The sequence below is a fragment of the Haemaphysalis longicornis genome, unplaced genomic scaffold, assembly GCF_048455015.1.
Source record: "Haemaphysalis longicornis isolate Haplotype H1 unplaced genomic scaffold, Haemaphysalis longicornis Haplotype H1 scaffold_8, whole genome shotgun sequence".
In the NCBI taxonomy this organism is placed as follows: Eukaryota; Metazoa; Arthropoda; class Arachnida; order Ixodida; family Ixodidae; genus Haemaphysalis; species Haemaphysalis longicornis.
In genome coordinates, this window is record NW_027526445.1 from 35,991,031 (window position 1) to 36,010,556 (window position 19,526).

At 46.0% G+C, this 19,526-nt stretch overlaps 1 protein-coding gene across 4 annotated transcripts in view; it reads right to left on the bottom strand.

The window, feature by feature from the left end:
* The window catches only part of LOC144149253 (BTB/POZ domain-containing protein 1-like), a 135,624-nt gene that overhangs the window by 36,608 nt on the left and 79,490 nt on the right, over nt 1–19,526 (bottom strand). For 2 of the 4 annotated variants that reach the window (XM_077680804.1, XM_077680803.1), the window contains one exon: nt 1,230–6,827. The exons of 1 other annotated variant lie outside the window; for it this stretch is intronic. In XM_077680804.1, coding sequence (XP_077536930.1) covers nt 6,242–6,827 — 586 coding nt within the window. In that variant the 3' untranslated portion in view covers nt 1,230–6,241. Of the gene's footprint in view, nt 1–1,229; nt 6,828–11,644; nt 17,548–19,526 lie in introns of those variants that run through there. One more of the 4 variants, XM_077680806.1, reaches the window with a different exon arrangement.

The window sequence follows — 19,526 nt, forward strand, 5'->3', positions numbered from 1 at the left end:
GGGACAGACGGGGAGTGTTAGCGGATGCCCTTGTACTTGTTTTTGTCAAGAATTCAGTTTACATTAGGTAAAACGCTGTTAATGATGGATTTTTATTTTATTGGACGCATTTCTAAAACATTTATTTTTCCTTGGACACCAGGGACAAAAATTCGCTAATCTAATGTCGGCAGATGAAGAATAAACAGGTCTGAAAACGGTGACTGTGTGTACCAGGTAAAGGCAACACTGTATGCACAAGCTGAACAAAAACAAAACGGTTTTTCAAAAACAAAATATAAGTCTCAACTAAAACTAATACAGTGCTGGATACTGCGGATGCGTAAATGTTGGGTTTGTTCATATAGCGCCTGCCGTTCAATACTGATGCTTCCGTTCAATACTGATGCGGCTGCCGTTATATTGAGCAAGCAGAACGCCTTGCTTGGTAGCGCCATGCCCGACGAGGACTTTTGTCTTACTGATGAGTTATGCAATGTCACTAAAGACATTCTAGGCACACTAAACCAAACGTGAGATCACTATGGAGTGGTATACGCTTGGAGGTATCGAGAGCTGCCGGTCCCTATGTGGTGAATACTGAGTGGCGAGTGTCATCGCATTAGACGCTCCCTAAAGCTCCTGACGCTGCACCACCAAATATTGAACGGCGAGTTGTGCCAGTGGCTCAGCTTTTGGGTGCAGTTTAATACAGCCGTGCAGGAAAACCCCAGCCTGAATAATAAAGGCTAGTTTCATTACCTCCGGTGGCTTCTGAATCAGTCAGCTTTATAATCTGTGGCACAGCTGCAACCGACCAACACTCTTAACCACACTGTGGAACGTGTTTTGCAACATTTCGGTGAGGCACACCAGATTTCACAGGAGTAGGTGGTGCATCTCCTACCGCTCCTTCAGGGGTGTCGTTCAAAAGATGCCAGGGGACTACGACTACTGCTGTACCATGTGCAGTGCCACATGCGGACACTCGCGGCCCTGAAGGACGCTATGGCTGTACACCATCCGGTTCTCTACCGCTTCCATGTGGTATAGAGGACTGAATAACTCTTGTCACTCACATTTGCAGCTAATACAGATGGTTCATTTCGATAACCAAGCTCTAAAGCTTTCCTTACAAGTTTTTTCAAGAGTACATAAAAACAAGAGAAACATTACGTTTCCTTAGCCATGATCACGGGCCCATAAACATTGAAGATAAATCGTTAGTGTGAAAATCGCAGAACACGTGCTTGCAAAAGAACAAAAAAATTTATTTTTTATTACAGTTGCATTACAATGAAGAGTTGGGGAACAGGTATACAATGTTTCCTCTGTGGAAAAGGCAAAATTTTATAAACCGTCGTTAACAAATTGAAAGCTAAACAGTATGAAGGTTTATATCTGGTAGCAAAAACTTTCGTTTTATCAACTCACAAGGCAGGGCAAAACACGGGAAAAATGTTTTACCAAAAAAATAACAAAACCTGGCGATATCGGCACAGACACAGGTGAAGAAGTGAAAATTTCAAACAAATACAAAACACAATTTCCCCGATGCAGCTTTTTATAGGAACAAGTTTGACTTGTCATATGTTTCAATTTGGGTATAGCACTATACTTTCGATTAGGATATACAACACAAGAAGAACTTAGATTAGCCAGTTATCAAATGATGCATAGCAGGGGAATGTGAATGTGAATGTTTTATTTCAGACAACCGAAAAAAAGTGACAGGGGAGATGTTTCGGAGTAAACATCGTAATGATCACATAAAAAATCATAGAAGTGGTTGTCTTCTGGGAATCCGAAAAGGCAAATGAGTTACCTGAGGAAGCGACATCCACCGGCTCCCCTTCCTCGCCCCCTCCCCACACAAAACTGAGCAGCAACATGACAAAATACAGAATGTTTGAGCTCAGAGAACATGTTACAAAGAACATACCACAAAAAACAAACTCCATTTGATACAAAGTTTACGTAACACAAGTAAAGGTAGAATTTGTATTACTTAAGAAATGGCATTGCAAGTAGGAACAAAATTACAAAGTAGAAATACAGAGCAATTTTCAACGGTAATACTACGCCTATGTATGTCATAGCTTGTTCACTGTAGCACCAGCTAATATACATCAACTTTCTTTTTGAAAGATTGAACAGCATGAGAATACTGTGTCAATGTAAGAATAACAGGGCGTTTGTTCAAAAAGTCCGGAATTGCGTAGGTTGTCTTTTGCGACCCATAGTTAATACGGATTCTGTCTTTGTTGTAGCTCGCACGCCGTAGATTGTGCTCGTGGGTCTTCGATCCGTATTGTTCCATGAAGGCGTCAGAAATATTTTTGCAGTGTTGATAAATGAACAAAGCCATTTTTGTTTGTGCTGTTTTCAATAGGCAGAATGCTATGCTTGTGGAAGATTGGGGCAGCGTTAGTTCTAGGTGATTCATTTTCTACAAATTGTACTACTTTCTTTTGGAGTAGTAGTAGATTATCTAAATTTACTAGTAGATTAAAAGTAGGTTATCTAAATCCCCACACAAGCGAACAAACACTGAGGCAGGAGTGCATTATCGCGAAATACAGCTGTTGTTTCGACCACGTGTGCAGAAGCTGCTTCAGTTTATAGATGACGCCAATGAAGATTGGCACACCAGTTTGAATTCTATTTATATTACCTGACCACTTGAAAACTGCATTAGGCGTCACACCAAGAAATTGGGGTGAAGACTTGTTCGATGGCCGTACCCTGAATTGTGACTGAAATTTGGAGGCTTGCACCCTTATGTTTAGACGAAAAACGACACACCTAGTTTTATTTGTGTTTAATGAAAGCTGGTATGCTTCTAGCCATACCAATTATTTTTCTAGCCAGGCATTTATTAATGTCTGGAGTGGAGCAAGATCACTGCCGGAAAAGAATATGTTCCTGTCGTCGGCGTATAAGAATAAATCTGCCGGGGAAGAAATATCTACGAGGTAGTTAATGTATAACAAGAATTAGAGCGGGCTGAGTATGGATCCCTTTGGTACTACAAAATTCACTTTTCCTTGTTTGGATCTTGCGTGCCCGATTTCTGTGTATTGAAAACGGTTACATAAGTAGCTTTTTATTAGATACGAACAACCCTACTGAAAAGTTCAGTATATACGGAAATATGGGAATGCGATGTTCATAAGAAGTATTACGCCCCCAAGCGTAATGAATGTCGATATAAGTTCCACAAACACGGGATTTATATGTGTTCGCACAACATGAACGTTTGGCACAGTTTTCGTGTTTTTATCTTCAATATTAAGAAAAAACGCGATTCATGATGGTACATGTGTAAAACAGGTGTCAAATTTTTCGATTGCATGCACTGTTTCATTTTCATGTGCTTCTAAAAATCTTTTGTGGTGGCTTTCGGTCATGCTAGGAATGTACTCCATATTCCCATAATTTCGTATATACGGAATGTTTCAGGAGGGTAATCCCTCTAATTCCGTAGCATCTTTTTTGCAGTAAAATGTGGTGCTTTATGGAGTAAAACATTTTTTTTAAATCAATGAAGAAACCTTTTGTGTACAGTTTCTGTTCCATGTTGTCAATTATTTTATCTTTATTGTTCAATAGTGCTAACTCAGTTGATTTTCCTTTTTGGAAAGCGTATTGTTGCTCTCATATGACGTTGTTCGCCTTCAAAAAATTATATCTTCTAATAATAATCAACTGTTCTATAACTTTTGACATCCAAGGAAGAACTAAAATTCGTCTATTCTTATCCCCGTCGAATTGCAGGATGCTGAAGCAGCTATTGTTTTTATTGAAACCTTCTTTTCTCTTGCAAATTTTCTCTACTGGTCAAAAAGTTTATTTGTAGGATACCCATTCAGCCTACTCCTTTGCAGTATGCCACACAACGGTAGTGCTACCAACCGAAATACAGCAGGATATTTACGTGGTGCTATTTAGACGTATTTGTTTTCGGCTGAACAGCGAGAATGTTAACAGCTTCCAATATTTATACGGAGACACATGAAACGTAATTGAGTTCTGTCACAGTATCCTGAAAAGGTCATTTGACTGCGAATCAGTGCACCTCTACCATCCAAACAAATATTCGTGGCCATGCCAGACAAGAAATTTTAATCGTTACGAAGACAGGGACACACTTTTCCATAAAGACAGGCCATACCGGTAAAGATTGGGGTTGCGTAGGCTACTCCGAGTGCAAAAGTACCCAACATCGTAGCAATTACTTAGTGACGTAATCACACCTTCATATATAAAAAAGGAGACCGGCCTAGCATAACTCTACCACCCGAGAAACGTTTCGTAGTGATGTCAGCAGAAAACTATCATCTTAAGGCGTCGACATAATCAGTGACAGCCTGCACATACCTGCAAAGGGGGACTGGCCCTACCGGTAAAGCTTACGGTTTTGCAAGCTGCTGCGAGTGCAAAAGTATCTAACAGCATAGATATCACTCAGTCACGTCACCATGGTTATATATACAAAAAGGGAGACCGGTGTAACATCCTCCATCATTTCATTACAAGAAAGTTTGAGTAGACCACGGAAATTAAAGATGAGCGAAGAACAGCCAGAAGAAGAAGAACAAAAATCAGTTATTAACGACGTTGTGTAGTATTAAAAAGTATGGTTATCTACAATTCAGTTGTCTCTGGATTCCCTCTTTCTAGAGCCACGGGTTTAAATTTAAGTGAGATCGAATGGGTAATCGGTGTATGTGTCATTTACAACTTCGAGTCCAACCCCTTTCACAGTGTGGATTGGGGCCACATTTTTTCTATTTCTTCAACTGTTGGCAACTTAGACCTAATCATTAAATGTTTCAAACTGTAATGCCTCAACGACAAACATGCCTTGTGATTTTGAGTATTCGTACCCATCCAGCCTGTCTAGGTGGCTGGATGGGTATGAAGCTGGCTTTCTTGGGTTGGCGTCTTTTACATATAGTTTGTCAAAGGGGGGTATTTATTTCAATTACGTCTGAGGCTACTCAAAGGCCCCAACACATAAAATACTGAAAAAATGTTTCCACTTTGAGTTCTGTAGCCTGGTTACAGGCAAACAATTGGTTCAGCAGCAGCTCACTTGTCTGCACGTATCGTCAATAGACCATGATAGTCTTCTGTCACTGCCATGTCACCGTGCACCTATTCCGTGCCCCTCTCAAGCTCTGGCACTCCAGTCTTGGTCCTCCTCCGGTATATACGCGAGTAATTTGCTCGAGCCCGTTCCATTCTACCGTGTTGCAATTCTCGTGCGCTATTTACTGAAGTCTTCTTTCTTTTGCATTGCTCGAAATACCGCCATGAGCCTAAAGTCGGGTAAAGCAGCCTTTTTATTTGCGGCTAAAAACATTGTTTTTCACCAGTATAATTGATTTTAAATGAAAGAAGATTGCTAATACTATTTCGGCGTATTGACGCATTTCCGGGACTGTGTTTAATTTGTTTTTGTTTTGGTGAACAATGCGGACGTCTGAAGTGTGTTTCCAGTTCTAGGGGTAAAAGATTTGGCTGTGTGAACTTCACAAACGAAACTTTGTTTTTTTTTTGTTTTGTCGTGCCGGCGGAATCAAGGAACAGACCGACAAATCTTTTTAAAATAAAGTGACCCGAGAAGGTCGACCGTACTTAAAAACGTCCAGCATTTGCGCTGTATAAATGGTCTGTTGCGACCACCTAGTTAAAAATTGGGAGCCCATAACCCAAGTCACTACATGAAATGTCAAAAGAGAAACCTCAGTTTCAAAAGGTTATTCCGTGGTTACTAGTTCTCGCAAGAAAACAACCAATTTAAACCAAGGAATGAAAAGTTGTTGGTGCTTTCCTTAGTGGGAAGAAATATGTTCAGTAAAATAAGCGTGCAATCTCGGCGCAACAAGATACTTTTGTTTGTTAACCATCACATCCTATTTAGTATCCAGCTGGCATTTACTTCTCACATCAATACACCATTACAATTATTTTTAATCACTTTCACTGAAAAACTGCTACCACTTAAGAAACTACGTACTTCATAATATTTGCTCAAGCATAATACGTAACTGGGGGTTATGATCCGGGCTAATAGTTTTAACTAGTATACTTTCGAAGACGTTTTTATACAGTGACTTTCATCCCGTTCAATTAAGATACCTTAAGCAGGTACACCGGCTAGTAGAAATTATCTCAACATAGGAATAAAACTTCCCTTCTAGGGTTTAAACTGGGAAAGGCAAATAATTAGCGAATGGTTAGTAAACGTGACTTATCAAGGTTGTGGTGTGCGGGGACGCCTATTTTCATTCACCCAATTCGGAAGCGATGACGAGGCCTCTCTGACAATGTTGCTGAAAAGGGCATACCGGACCTCGGAATCAAGTATGTCCCACTCACCGGGACCATACACAAAGTCAATTGGCCTCAAAGTTAAAAGCCTCAACTCACGAAGTACATCCGCTGAAGGACTGTTTGTCTTCGAGAAAAGATCAGGATGCTCTGCTAGGTTGTCCTCGATCCACTTGTAGGCTCTTTCAGCGAGGAAGGTCTCAGGAACTTTGGAAGCGTAGCGCAGCACTGTTTGCACAGTCTTCAAGGAAGCATGAGCAAATGCTTCTGAGTCAATAACACCCTTGGTGTCAAACTTTATGATATTGATGAGCAAATCGTCAATAACAACTTCTTTGACCTCGAAAAGGTAATCTAGCACCGGACAAACGTGTTCAGGTGTCAGATTCTCTGTGATATACTGTTTACTCTTCAACTCCAGGCCCTCCACCATGAACTTGCGTGCAGCAGTTGTTGTGCGTGCAGCCTCTAAAACATCCTTAAAGGCAGGGTCTCCACCATACAGGTACCTGCATAAAATGTATGCCCGCCACGTGTTACACATTGACAGAAAGAGCAGTACTGGTGCACTGGGATGGTAATATATACAGGCGCCTCAATACATTTATTCCACGAATGCCTTATATCTAAACTAGCGCCACCAATAAATCCAGGTGCCTTGTTATTAAATTCAATAGCATGTCAGTTTCCAGGATCCTGCATCTTCGCCCATTTTCTGTGTCGTTTTCTCGGGGCGTCAGGAAAAAATGGCTTGGCTTGCCGACCGCACGGCTTGCCGACCTTTTGACAGAGTCAGTCGGCCCAATGTTTACTCCGCCGACCGCAGACGGGTTCTCGCAATTTGTTCGCTCAGTTGAAACTAAACCACGACCCGTTTGTCAATCAAAGAATGTGCCTTTTTTGAGTTTGGTAGTTTTTACACTGTATCAAGCTCCAAGTCCAGGTCGCTTCACACAAGCGCTGCACAAGCGCTCATGCAACGCTTTGCTGACTGTACGCTAGTAGGAAATCCTAATTCCTATGGAAGGCTGGAGAAGAGTCACCGAAGTTCGTACGAAGAAACCAAACTCAACCAAAACGTTTATCATACGCCATAAAACTAGAGGACAGGGAGCACTTTTTTGCGCTTCGCAAAGAAGCACAGCAGTCACTACCACGACTACACATCTTGGAAAGTTTTTCCCTATAAGAAATGCAATTGCTGGACATGATATATTGTTGTCATTTCGGTGCGCTTACTGCGCGAACGCTATACAACAAATAGTCATCTAAGCTGCTTGAAATGGTAAAACAAAATAAATGTGTAAGCTGGTATACAATATATACATTCTATTTCCTTCATCGGCAGCGTTCGCTGTTGGCCGGGTGGTCTGGGGCGCTAAGTATGTTGTTTTGTAAGTCTAATGTGGGAATCCCCGAGAGTGCATCCTTTTCTTGCAAGTTCATTTCTACGTTGTCGGCCCATGTTTTGTATACAGAATTCACCATTTTTGCGCTGTAACGTTGATTGCTTCACGAGTGAGTTTAGCAGAACGCGCGCCGACTGACCAACAGGCGAGTTCTCGTTGGTGAGCGGCTCCAATGAGCACCGACTGCTAACGGCCAGTGGGCAAAGGTCAGGATCAGCAGTCCCTTGGCCTGGTGCGAACACGATTTTTAAGTAAAGGCATGATAGAAGCAAGCTCCCAAGATGGGCAAACGCGCATGGAATTCAAGCGTCTGTGGTGACGCAGAGGGCATTCCTCAGTACGTGATTGCCATGATTGCAAGCCATCCTGGTGGGCCTATTTGAGGCATTTTACAGCGGATATCATGACAGAAGCGCAGTATGGCGGTTACTGAGTTTTCAAGAAAGCCTATGCACTGATAACGTCGGAAGGCAAGCATATTGTTTCACGAAACCGAAACCGGAACTTATTTGGTTGCTAATCTTGGACCTCGTCCAACCGCGTAGCCCCTATACATGACGTCACTGCATGCGGTTAGTTGGTGCAGCCGACGCAAGCCGCGCACGGTAGTTTTTTTTCTTTCAGGCATGCCGAGGATGAGGCTGCAGCAGAAAAAGTTTAGACGCCCATGGAACCTCGTACGTTAGTCATACAAGCCCAAACGTTTGCCACAGCGGGCCGCTGGAGCCATGCTGTGAATACCCCGAAGACGTTTCTCCTAGCTGTATTCAGCATCTAACGGCGGCCGCGTGTTTTATGCGCCATTCAGTTACTCCCGCCGGACGAGCGAAGCGACGAAAGAGGGCGCTATCAGGTTTCGGCGGCGCGTGTCCCTAAATCTTGGGCATGCATTATAAAATTATTATGACCTTATCACCGAGATAAATGATGAAAAGTGTCTTTATTTGGGCAAGTCTATGCTGTGCAGGTAATGCCGGGAGCTTTAGCAATTCACTTCAGTGTGCCTTTAATAGACATTAGTAGCATGGCACGCAGCCAATTTATGGAAGATTTTGTTGTTATAGACGATATGGCCAAACCACCCAACATTTGTGTACTAGTGTATACTAACGACTGGAAAGCTGTTTGAAAGCCCGGAAACACTTGTTCAAATGTCAGATCATGGAGCTTTTAAAGAGCACTCCGTCTCCAAAATGAAAGAGCGAAGAAAAGCAAGCCCGGCCAGTGGTCCCAGTGGACGAATGATGGGAAGATAATTTTCAAAAAAAGGAGATCGCCCAATTCAACTCAGTTTTCCTCAAGGCTTCTATTGCCAAATGCAGGGTTTTAACTTAAAACCTGCAAGCCTTCATAGCAGCATAATAGACGCAAAAAAGACAGAAATTATAAGAAATATTCATGTATAAGGAAAAACATTACGTTTCAGTTTAGGTTAGTCTTTTATTCTTCAAAAAATGACGACGGTGCACCAGTATTGCAAACTGAGGGTTTTCGCCCTACATGCCAGGCGTTTTGGCGATTTTTCTCTTCCCGTAGGGCAGTTTAGCCATTTTTCGCCAGGCGTAGGGCGATTTTCACTTTCCTTGTTGGTCTTTCAATTTAAAGCCAAAGAAAGCCGCAAAGCTTGAAAGCATTTCTTTATCTAGGAGGTTGTAACGCCAAATTTGACTTGAGAATTGCGTTTGTGCAGCTGGATACATTGGCAGAGAGCGACAAAAAAACATGCACACCACAGAATAACTGGGCCCAAGCGGCATGCGTGCAGAGCGGGAAGACGTCTTCATTAATTATAGACCATTAGTTATCAGCAGCATAAAGAATGAGTGACTATCTTCATTACACCCGTACAGTGTAAGACCCACATTAGGACCCGACTATCCGCATTAACACCCGCACCCGATATACAGTATAAAAATATGGTAACTCTTGAACCGACACTTCATGGCGACCCCGTTACATCAGGGAATGATAATCGGCCAATCGTTAATACGGAATAGCGCTGGTGGTTCGGCAGCTGATAGTGAAAAAATAAAATAAAATTTAAATGGCTGACGATTACGATAATCACTAATGACAACTTTGAGCGCAGGGCGAACTGCAGCCATCACAGCGACGGGGTGTGGCTTTCGTGTCACCGGAAGTCGCTGCGTTCCCACCGAACGCACGAGAGCGCGTGCTATACTCTGGCGTTTACGTGTAGCCCGTTGCCGCCGGGGAACATGTCTCGCGTGGCTTCGCGTTTTCCCGCTCACACTTTCGTCATACTTTCATTCTCCGCTATCCCGCTTCTCTATCCTACGTGGCCTCCCATGCCTCTCGGTTACAATTAGGCCGAAGCCGAAGGATGACGCGTAACTGCAGGAGCAATTGGTTTAGAGCAGTGGGCTCAATATCAGTGCCCTTTCATTGTTTGTAGAAGGAGGACGAGCGAAAGTTTTCGCAGTGCAAGCACTGGGAACAACAAAACACACTTATTTGGAATTTGCGATAGGGCATATACTCCCAAGTCAAATAGATGAATGAATCTTAGAAAGAAGCTAGTTTTTTTCTGTAGCTTAAAAAGGGGGTGTCCGTTTCTCTCCCGTATTATCTCATATATAAGGCGGCAGACGGGATTTTTATCATATCGACAACTTTATTATGAATGGCAGCTTGCGTTCTTTCGGGATAGCATCTTGAAGTGCAGAGGTGCGTTGCCTGACACGAAAACGTAGAACAGGGTTAATAACACAAAAACAGACAAGGTGTCTGTTTTTGTGTTAGTAACCATGTTTTACGTTTTTGTGTCCGGCAGCGCACCTCTGCACTTCAAGATGGCAAAACACCAACTAGCCCACTCCCAAGCCTTACTGAACCTAGTTTCGGGATAGCTTTGATTAAAAGAAAGTTTTCGATGTTGTCAGTAAGAATTCTACCAGAATGGTTCTGAAAGGGCGCGCGCGTGAAACAGGGCTGCGCATGCAAAACACGCAAGCCTGTCCCCAACTCATGCACCCATGAATGAGCGACCGGTGATGCCCCCGTGCATAGACGGAAAGACAACGATCAAAACGTCGCTCCGGAAGCCCTTCAAGATGCACGTGTCTAACACCGGGTGAAACGCAACTCCAGGAACCTTTCTAGAAGGCAACTACAAAGACTGTCCTTCTGGAGACAACAAATTTTCTTTCTACTATGATTTCTCCGCGAGGGCTATATTGCGAAACAGAAAAATGTACAGCTTTGCTGGAAAAGTATTGAAGTAGGCAAAATAAATATTCAAAAAGCTACACTGACCGAATAAAAATTCTAAGTAAATTGACACAGCTATCGCAAAATAGTCATTTTTGCACGAGGCTGACTGTATGGCCACAAACAATATTTACAGGGCGTAGTAGGGCTTTTTCTGACGTGGTTTGGGCGTAGCGGCCAAAATTGGTGGCAACACAGTGGCCCACAGTTACATTGACCCGTAGGTAGTAAGTATAAATCGCGCGTTCTGCTTCATGCACTTTACGATGTCGCCGTTCTAGTGTTCTGCGGCCATGCAAATCTTTGAATTGCTTTGTTGATTAAAGCGACTCCTGGTGAAATATTTTCCGTCGTCTCAAATTTGCGGGACTTCCCTCGAACATATTTCCATTTTGATGGCTAGACTTTGGCAAGTGTAAATGCGTGTAACAAACCTGGAGAAGACCTCCGTTTAGTGCTCTACGCAACACAATGTACAAGAAAGTGCGTGCATTGCTCGACTGTGTCTGAGCTATAGACAGCTTTTTTTTCTAGAATTTGAAGCCATGTATGAACTACTCATGTTGTAGACAACGAACCCTGCTCCTTTCGACTGGGAGAAAGCTGAGCAGCAAGAATCCCTTATTTTCAAGACTCCAGTGAAGAATGCAAATTACTTGGACGCTCGATGACCATAGCGCGGAAGCAAGGACTGTGGAAGCTGCGGTAGCTTCCAAATGTTTGAAGAGGAGCCAAAAGAAAACAGTTACGCTGATTGTACAGGACGGGTAGGGGTAGCTCCTTATCACGTTCTCGACAAATTGGAAGGACGTGATTAACTGCCGCAAACCAGAACCCCACTCAATGGGTTGCTATACGCCTTTTCTTCTAAGCTTGACACAGATAGAATAAAGGCTCCGTTTGCAGTACAAGATATATAGTTACAAATTCTAACCATACCTCCTCGGGGTATGATTGACATCCTTCCTCAGATTATTAACCCTCGGCAAGACAAAACCAATGTACAAGCACCATGGCTTCCTACTGAGGGCCGCCATTGTTAATTTGGAACGGCTGCTATGCGAACCATTGAAAAGAAAGTTATATAGAGTGTATAAAATATAGCGTTCGTACAATATCCGTCGTAGATTATGCGACAAACTTTTCAGTGTTTTTAAGTGGCCCGGGATACTTATTATAGGGATGAACATAAGAGTCCTAAAAAGAATTTCTGCTGGCTAAAAGGAATCCGCCTACATGTTGCTTGATTTTATAAGTGACCTCCCCATACACCAAACTTTGTAAGGTGATTCGTAATGTTGACAGAGTATTGCATGGTACCAGCTAATGAAGTCCCACATGCTCGAACTCAACTATTTTGGGGTCGCGACTTTTCCACCAACGGTTATTAAATTACCGTTTATTGGAGCACGAGATGACCGAAATAAACAATTAAAAGGCCGCGCGTTGTACTGTATATGCTGTTAAGTTGAGCACTGTTACCGTATCAAGTGAGGCGTAGGCAAGGAATTAGTCACGAATAGTTCCCAACCGGATCTCCCACATCATGACCCCGGAAAGATTTTGATTTGTGTGTTTTAAGTGACATTGCTTGCAGAAAAATTGCATTTCATAATTTTTTCGTTGTTTGTATAACAGACACTTTCGTGACGCCGATTTGGGCATTAATGGGGCATCGCCTCAGAACAGTAAACACATCGCCCTCTCTCAGTGTGTTGTTACAAAGCGATTATTTTCCCCAAAGGAATAGCATGTAATATTGCACCAATGGCTACAAATATAGCTCGCTGGCTAACCGAAAGCGTCTACGAATGAAACCCTGCACTGGGTGGAATATAGGGACGCACTTTGAAACGCCTAAATGGTCGTCATTTTGTGGCTGTTTTAACATCGAGTATCCACAGTCGAATACGGATAAATCGAACACAGATATGTCGAATTATTGCGTTTATGGAACAGAATAAACATTCCTTGCAAATCCTACGCATTTGTCTGAACATTCTTTGCAAATCCTACGCATTTGTTTAAGCTGTTGTACGCGTGTATATAACTCCAGATCACGGGCTTATTATATATATCAACCGCTGCGCCGCAAATTCCTCTAAAAGGGCACTTCTCCTCGCGGGGATGTTGTATGATGACGATGTTTTGTGGGTGCTGCAACGCTCGGGGACAAGTAAGCGTAACCACGTCGCTTTAATTGCATTCAACAAACATTTCTTCCTCAATGCTTTATTACGTGATCACACGCTAGCATGGGGGCAGCCACATGGCAGTGAGAACTTGATGTTGGGAATTACCTTCCCAGTGCTGCTGGAAGAGTTGAAGCAACATTTATATACAGTATGTACAGGGTGAGCAAACGTTACATGACTCGCACAAAGGCGACAGCACCCTTTCATTCGGCACCTCGGAAGAATGCCGCCGAGGAGAGCCGACGATGAGAGCCTCCGGGCTTGTTTTATACCCCGGGAAGTACGTTGTGCGCCCAGAAGGTTCGAATAGCTCCAATCAGGGCTCTCGCTGCCTGAAGTTTGAATTCCGACGAATAGTAGCGAAGCGGTGAGTCAGCTGCGCCGCCAATGGGGAAAGGGAGGGCGACGCCCATGCCGTCTCCGTGACCTCGCCTCCAGACGTTGCGACATGCCCTCATTTGGTCGTTCTCAGATGCGAGAATCGGTCGCGCCGCCGCTATGAAAGGGTGAGGCGGCTTCGCGGTTTGGACGAGGCGTGACTCAGCCTCGCAGTAGGCGCCTCGCCTCGTGCAACGTATTTGGGCCAGGAGCTCTGGCACAACAGCACCCCCGACGCCAGACAATGCGCCGTGAAGACAAGCTGCCTCCACGTGGCTCGGATGGCGCGCTCGTTCGCCAGGCTCATCAAGGTACACCTCCACTGCCCCAGGAAAAGGGCGGCTCCACCAAGTTCCTCTCCACAAACAGGTACCGCCTGCCAGGTCCGGATTACAGGTACTTCGCCGTGCTGCCAGGTATCTCGACCAGCGACGTCCAGATCTTTTGTTCTGTCCTCAGCACCGGTTGCTCATCGTTCTGGAGATTCCAAAGAACCGACCGACAAGAGACAACACCCAGCGCAAGCAAGCACCTTCTGCTTTCTGTCGGAACACCAGACTCCAAAACGTGCAAACTCTCCTCGCTAAGTGTCTATCCAAATTTGGACCCTCTATACCAAGAGGCCCATGCGGGACGTAAAACTCTTAAAATAGGGACTCACACTAAGTGTCAAACGCAACACGCGACATCAAATATTAAGTGATAACTAAGGTTGATCACTTGAAATCCCCAGGTGCGAAATAATCAACTGAGGCAGCAAATGAGGGGAATAATTTCGCTAACATCTACCTGCTGTGACAAAAGCTACTCACGACGAGGCGAAACTAAAGACACGGGGAGGATGAATGTAGCACTAAGGACGCACGGCTTAGTGCGTAAGCGTTACCGGCTATATAGCACGCAAACGTCTGCACTGCCCACCCGACGCAGCCACATTCCTTTCCTGAAGTACTGTAAGACTCTTCCCCGCAAGTTAGCTTGCGACTTACGTACAAACTGGCTGTTCCCGGTCGTTAGCATCATCTCAGCATAGTAAAGCTTCCATGCCACGATCGCTCGATCGCACTGAATAACGAACCTATCGAAAAGTCGGGGACCGTTAGAACTTTCTCCTCGCTCAGGCTCGTTTCAGTGCTTAAAACACGTTCTCCTTCTCTGCGCCCTTTCCACATTAACTGGCTCAGTCGTGGGTCGCCAATAGTTTACGACTGCGGCAACTTTGATTTCGGACGGTCTGCGATGGCAGCGCTACCACCGCGACATGCGCTGTATACGTCACTTCGGCGTATCCTATGTGACACTTCCACTATTTGTTTGGTAGGCCTGCTTCTTTGAGCCCGCTCAGCATGATTCGTAAGTGCTCTACATGCTCCTACCAAGTGCTTAGAAAAGCTGGCTACGTCGTCGAGGTAAGGAGCGCGTACTCTGACAGGCCACGAAACACCTGATCGGTTAGTTTTGAGAAGGAATACTGCTTGTGTTTGAGGCCGAAGCTCAACATGACCGGAAGGCCTCCCCGAACGGAGAAACGAACACAGCATTAGAACTAGCTCTTCGCTCTCGGCTCGTCTCGTCATTGGAACGGGTTCTCGTTCCCCGGTCATATACAAGCATCTCAAAGCTGACGCACGTAATATCGCACGGACCTGGCCTGAAGGCCAATATCGCGGCAGGCACGCATGCTTGCCAATTGCGTTTCCGCTCACAGCAGAGGGCTGTGAACTTTCGCATTCGCCCTGAGCGCCTTCGCTCCAGTGGCTTCAAATGCGGGTTATAGTGCCCCACCCCAAGAGAGTCATCGCAAATTGGGGCAAAATAGAGTTCGCCTTGCAACGCGCGGCCACTTCGGTTTCCCTACCGATGCGGATGACGCAACCCGCTCCGGCCGTCGGCCGCTCTACTAAGCTACTGCCAGAGCTTTCGGTCCGCTCGCTGCTCGCCCTTCGTTGCTCGCTTCTCTCTCGTGTCCCGTTCACAGACTTTGCCCCAACATCGCCCGAGTTAGAGCTCGCACCCGAAGGAACACCTGTTTCCGGGGGCTCTAGCGTCTTCGTCTGGCTAGCATCGCTGTCCAAACCTTCCCGCGAAACCTCGCTATCTCGCGCTCTGTGCGCCATATTGTTAGAAGCCATCTCTGAGACCTCCATTGATTCTGAGCGTTCTGCCGAGATCTTTGAACCTAAGACCGACCCATGAACTCGATCTGCGGACTCGTACGGCCTCTATCGGACTTCTCAGCAAATGCGTTATCTCCTTTGGGTACGTCATTGCTCTCCGAGACAGTGGTACGGTCTCTGTCAACGCCATTCGCTACGGGCTCACCGAATTTCTCTCTCGGCAGCGCTTCCACCTTGAACTCGTTTTCGCGCAACAGCTGATCGGTGACCGGTGACAAGGTACTCTTCGCGTCACCCGACTGCGTTTCTCCACCGAAGGGTTTCACGCAACCCCGCTCAACTGCTGGCGGTTCTACTAACCTACCGCGAGAGTTTTCGGTCGGCTGTCAGTTCGAGCTACGTTGCTCGGCGTCCTTTCGCGTCTCGCTCGCTAGAGAAAAGTCAAGTTTCTGCGAGAGCTTCCCCGCTTGAGAACTCATAAGTGACATGCACTGGTAAGTGCTCGCGCCGGCTGTGCGCGCGTTTAGAAATCTAATTTCGAAGCGGCTTTTCTGCCTCTGCCCCGTTCTCGCTTTCCTGGCTCGCTGCAATGTCCAAGAATACGATTCAGGTCGCTTCGCGTTTGCCCTAAGACGCTCCGTCTTCCGGCCATGACCTTTCAACAACGAACGGCGGCCGTTGGTCCTGACGTCTCGGACCGCTCGCCTGAATTGACAAATCAAGCTAGGCGCTGGCGAACCCTGGCGGAGCTCCGACTCTAGCCTCATCAACTGGAGCCATTCGAGCTGCCTTTCGGCTTCCCGTTTCTGCGTTTTGGCTTTCCATTCCTGCCATTCGGCTTGTTCGCGCTCACGGCGCTCTTTAGCTTCCTCGCGCTTTGGGCGCTTTTTAGCCTCGTCGCGCTCAGGGCGCTCTTTAGCGTCCTCGCAATTTTGATTTCAGCCCTGGCGTCATTTTCTTCCTCAGCCGTTACGCTCTCCTTCCGCATGATCTCAATGATCGCATGCTTTCGTTTCGCACGGGCTAGGTCAAGGCCCAGCTCCTCGCAAATTTCGATGAGTTCCTTCACTGTGTTTACCTCTCGCCACTAGCTTTAGTTTCAACGCACTTTCTCAAGGTTTGAAACACTCAAAGGTATACACAGTGCTTCACCCAGCCCTTTTCTAAACTACCATAACCTGTGCTAGAGAAGTCTGGTGAACTGAGAGAAGACGTTGAGCGCTTACCGCACTATAGGTAGTAGCCGCTGCCGGTCGATCGCGCAGCTGCCATCCGCTGTTGCCACTGACTATCCCACCGCTGCCACCACTGTTAGGAATCACCTTCCCAGCGCTGCCCCCAGGTTGTGACTCGCGTCCAGCTCGTCACTGATGTTGGGAATCAGTCATCCCGACGCTGTCTCGGCTGGGGCCCTCTGGGCCCTCTCACCGCCGGGTCCGCTGTTTCGACTGGCCATCCGAGCGCAGTCACCGGTGTAGCGACGTTGCCTTGCTCTGTTAGCTATCGATGCGGCGCAGAGCAGAGCGATGAAGTCCTCGAACCGACGAAGAGTTGAAGCAACATTTATATACAGTATGTACAGGGTAAGCAAACGTTACGTGACTCGCACAAAGGCGACAGTACCCATTCAATCTGTGCCTCCGAAGAGTGCCGCCGAGGAAAGCCGACGATGAGAGCCTCGGGATTGTTTTATACCTCGGGAAGTTCGTTGTGACTCCGAGAAGATCGAATAGCTCCAATCAGGGCTCTCGCTGACTGAAGTTTGAATTCCGACGAATGGTAGTGAAGCGGTGAGTCAGCTGGGCCACCCGACGCCCACGCCGTTTTCGTGACCTCGCCTCCAGGCCTAGCGACATGCTCTTATTTGGTCGTTCTCAGGTGCGGGATTCGGCCGCGATGCTGCGACGAAAGGGCGAGGCGCCTTGGCGGTTTGGACGAGGCGTGACTCAGCCTCGCAGTCGGCGCGTCGCCTCGTGCAACGTATTTTGGCCAGGCGCTCTGGCACAACATTGGGCAGTGATTGAGTGTGAAAGGCAATAAAGGAAGATGGAAAAGCAAGCGCAAGCAAGCGCCGGGATTATGGCATTTTTTCAGTGTGCTTGAGCAGTTAGCAATGGAAGCTCGTGCTTTTGGCCCGCAGCGGCCTGTTGCGCGCTTTTAATGTCCGTGCTACGCATTTCTGAGGCCACGGTCACGGAATAACGGAATAATTGGGATTTAGCGACGACATCGGACATTATTCGACGGGTGAAGACTGTTGAAACGATGTCGGCTGCATTTCTCGCAGTATTTTCTAGCGCGGCGCTGCGCGTCAAACTTGATGTAAAGGCGAAAGCAGCGGGCCATTGTCTGGCCGTTTTGGTGCGTGGCGTCTGCAAAGCAGCCTCTATGCGTGGCTCAAGACGAGAGGTGTTGTGTTACCGAACGATACAGCGCTGAGTGCCTCGAGACTAAATTTACCGAGCTTCCAGCATTCTCATGCACCATGGTTCGAAGTTTCCGTGAGGTGAGGAACCAATCGGTTCGCGACCACTCGTCGCTACTTTACAAAGCTGTCAGTGATGTGCGCAGTTTCGAGATAAGTTTTAAGTGGCCATATAGGATTATTATTTTACTGAAATACTTTGCGATTCCCTTGGAGTTTGATATATCTCTGTTCGACTGCGTTACAACTAAACTTGAAGTACAGAAGATTATTCTCTCCATGTCCCAACAGGCATAAAATACCGCACTTAAGGGATTCTGCGAGAGCGGGCCTGTAGTATATTCTACCATTTAATCGCTTTATTTCGGCGTAACCGCTTTTGAACGTTCGCTCCTTTTCCCGTCGTAGATCGCCCTTGCCTCAAGTCTATACGCGCAATATTCCCATTTCCAGAAATAAGCCCTGCCCTCGCGATTGCAAACTGCTCTATCCACCAATACCTTGTATGGTAACTTAATGCTACTTAGCGCCTTTCCTTAAAGCGGCCCTTAGCGATACATTACAATGCACCAAAAAGTATCACACATTGGCTCCATTTCCTCTGGGTGGCAAAAATGCATGTTTTTGTCCCATTTCTTAGTCTCCCGCACTGAAACCACTAAAGCTCATTTCACATTATCCTAATCTGGCAAACGGATACACTCTATGGCCCGTCCTCCTTTTACTGGGATTGCGATCATTGCCACTTCGTTGTCCACGCCATAACCGGCATCCGCACTTACAAGAAGCCGCATGTACCCATACTGTCCATCACCAGTAGTTCATCTAGTGAAAAACGTAGGCTAATCATTACTTTCCACCTTTGAAATGCTTTCACTGCGGATTGCTTTTTGTTATTCTGAAAAATCCGTACCCTTACCTTGTGGCTTTACAGCTAATTTCACAATTTTATTTTACGTCAATTGCCTCTTTGGTGTCAGAACACTACCGGCTAGCACACTAAAATTTTGCCAGTTTGTTTTCGACGGTCGCTTCTTACCCAACCATCTTAAATAAAGCGCTTCTTCCCCATTGTATCCGCTCCCAATCGTACTGCGAACCGATGAAATAGCAGTTTGTTAATTCTGAGACAGCACCTCAGGGAACCTGCACAGCCTTCAGGCTGCTATTGACGGTATTGAAGGAAATGGAATGCCTAGTGGGCACTAGCGCGCGTACCTAGGCTGCCGACCTTTTCCAACGCGCAAGCCACTTCCATATAAAATACAATGACATCTGACACCTCCTTCATACTACGTCCATTCGCACGTCCTCAATCTAGTGGCTTAATCGCTGTCTGCCCCAGGTTACACAAGTGTTCCACATATCAGGGGCGGGTTGTTCCAGCACCGTCACAACCTATGCGACTCCGACATTATTTTTCTTGAACAGCTTGTATCCTGGACGTATTTCC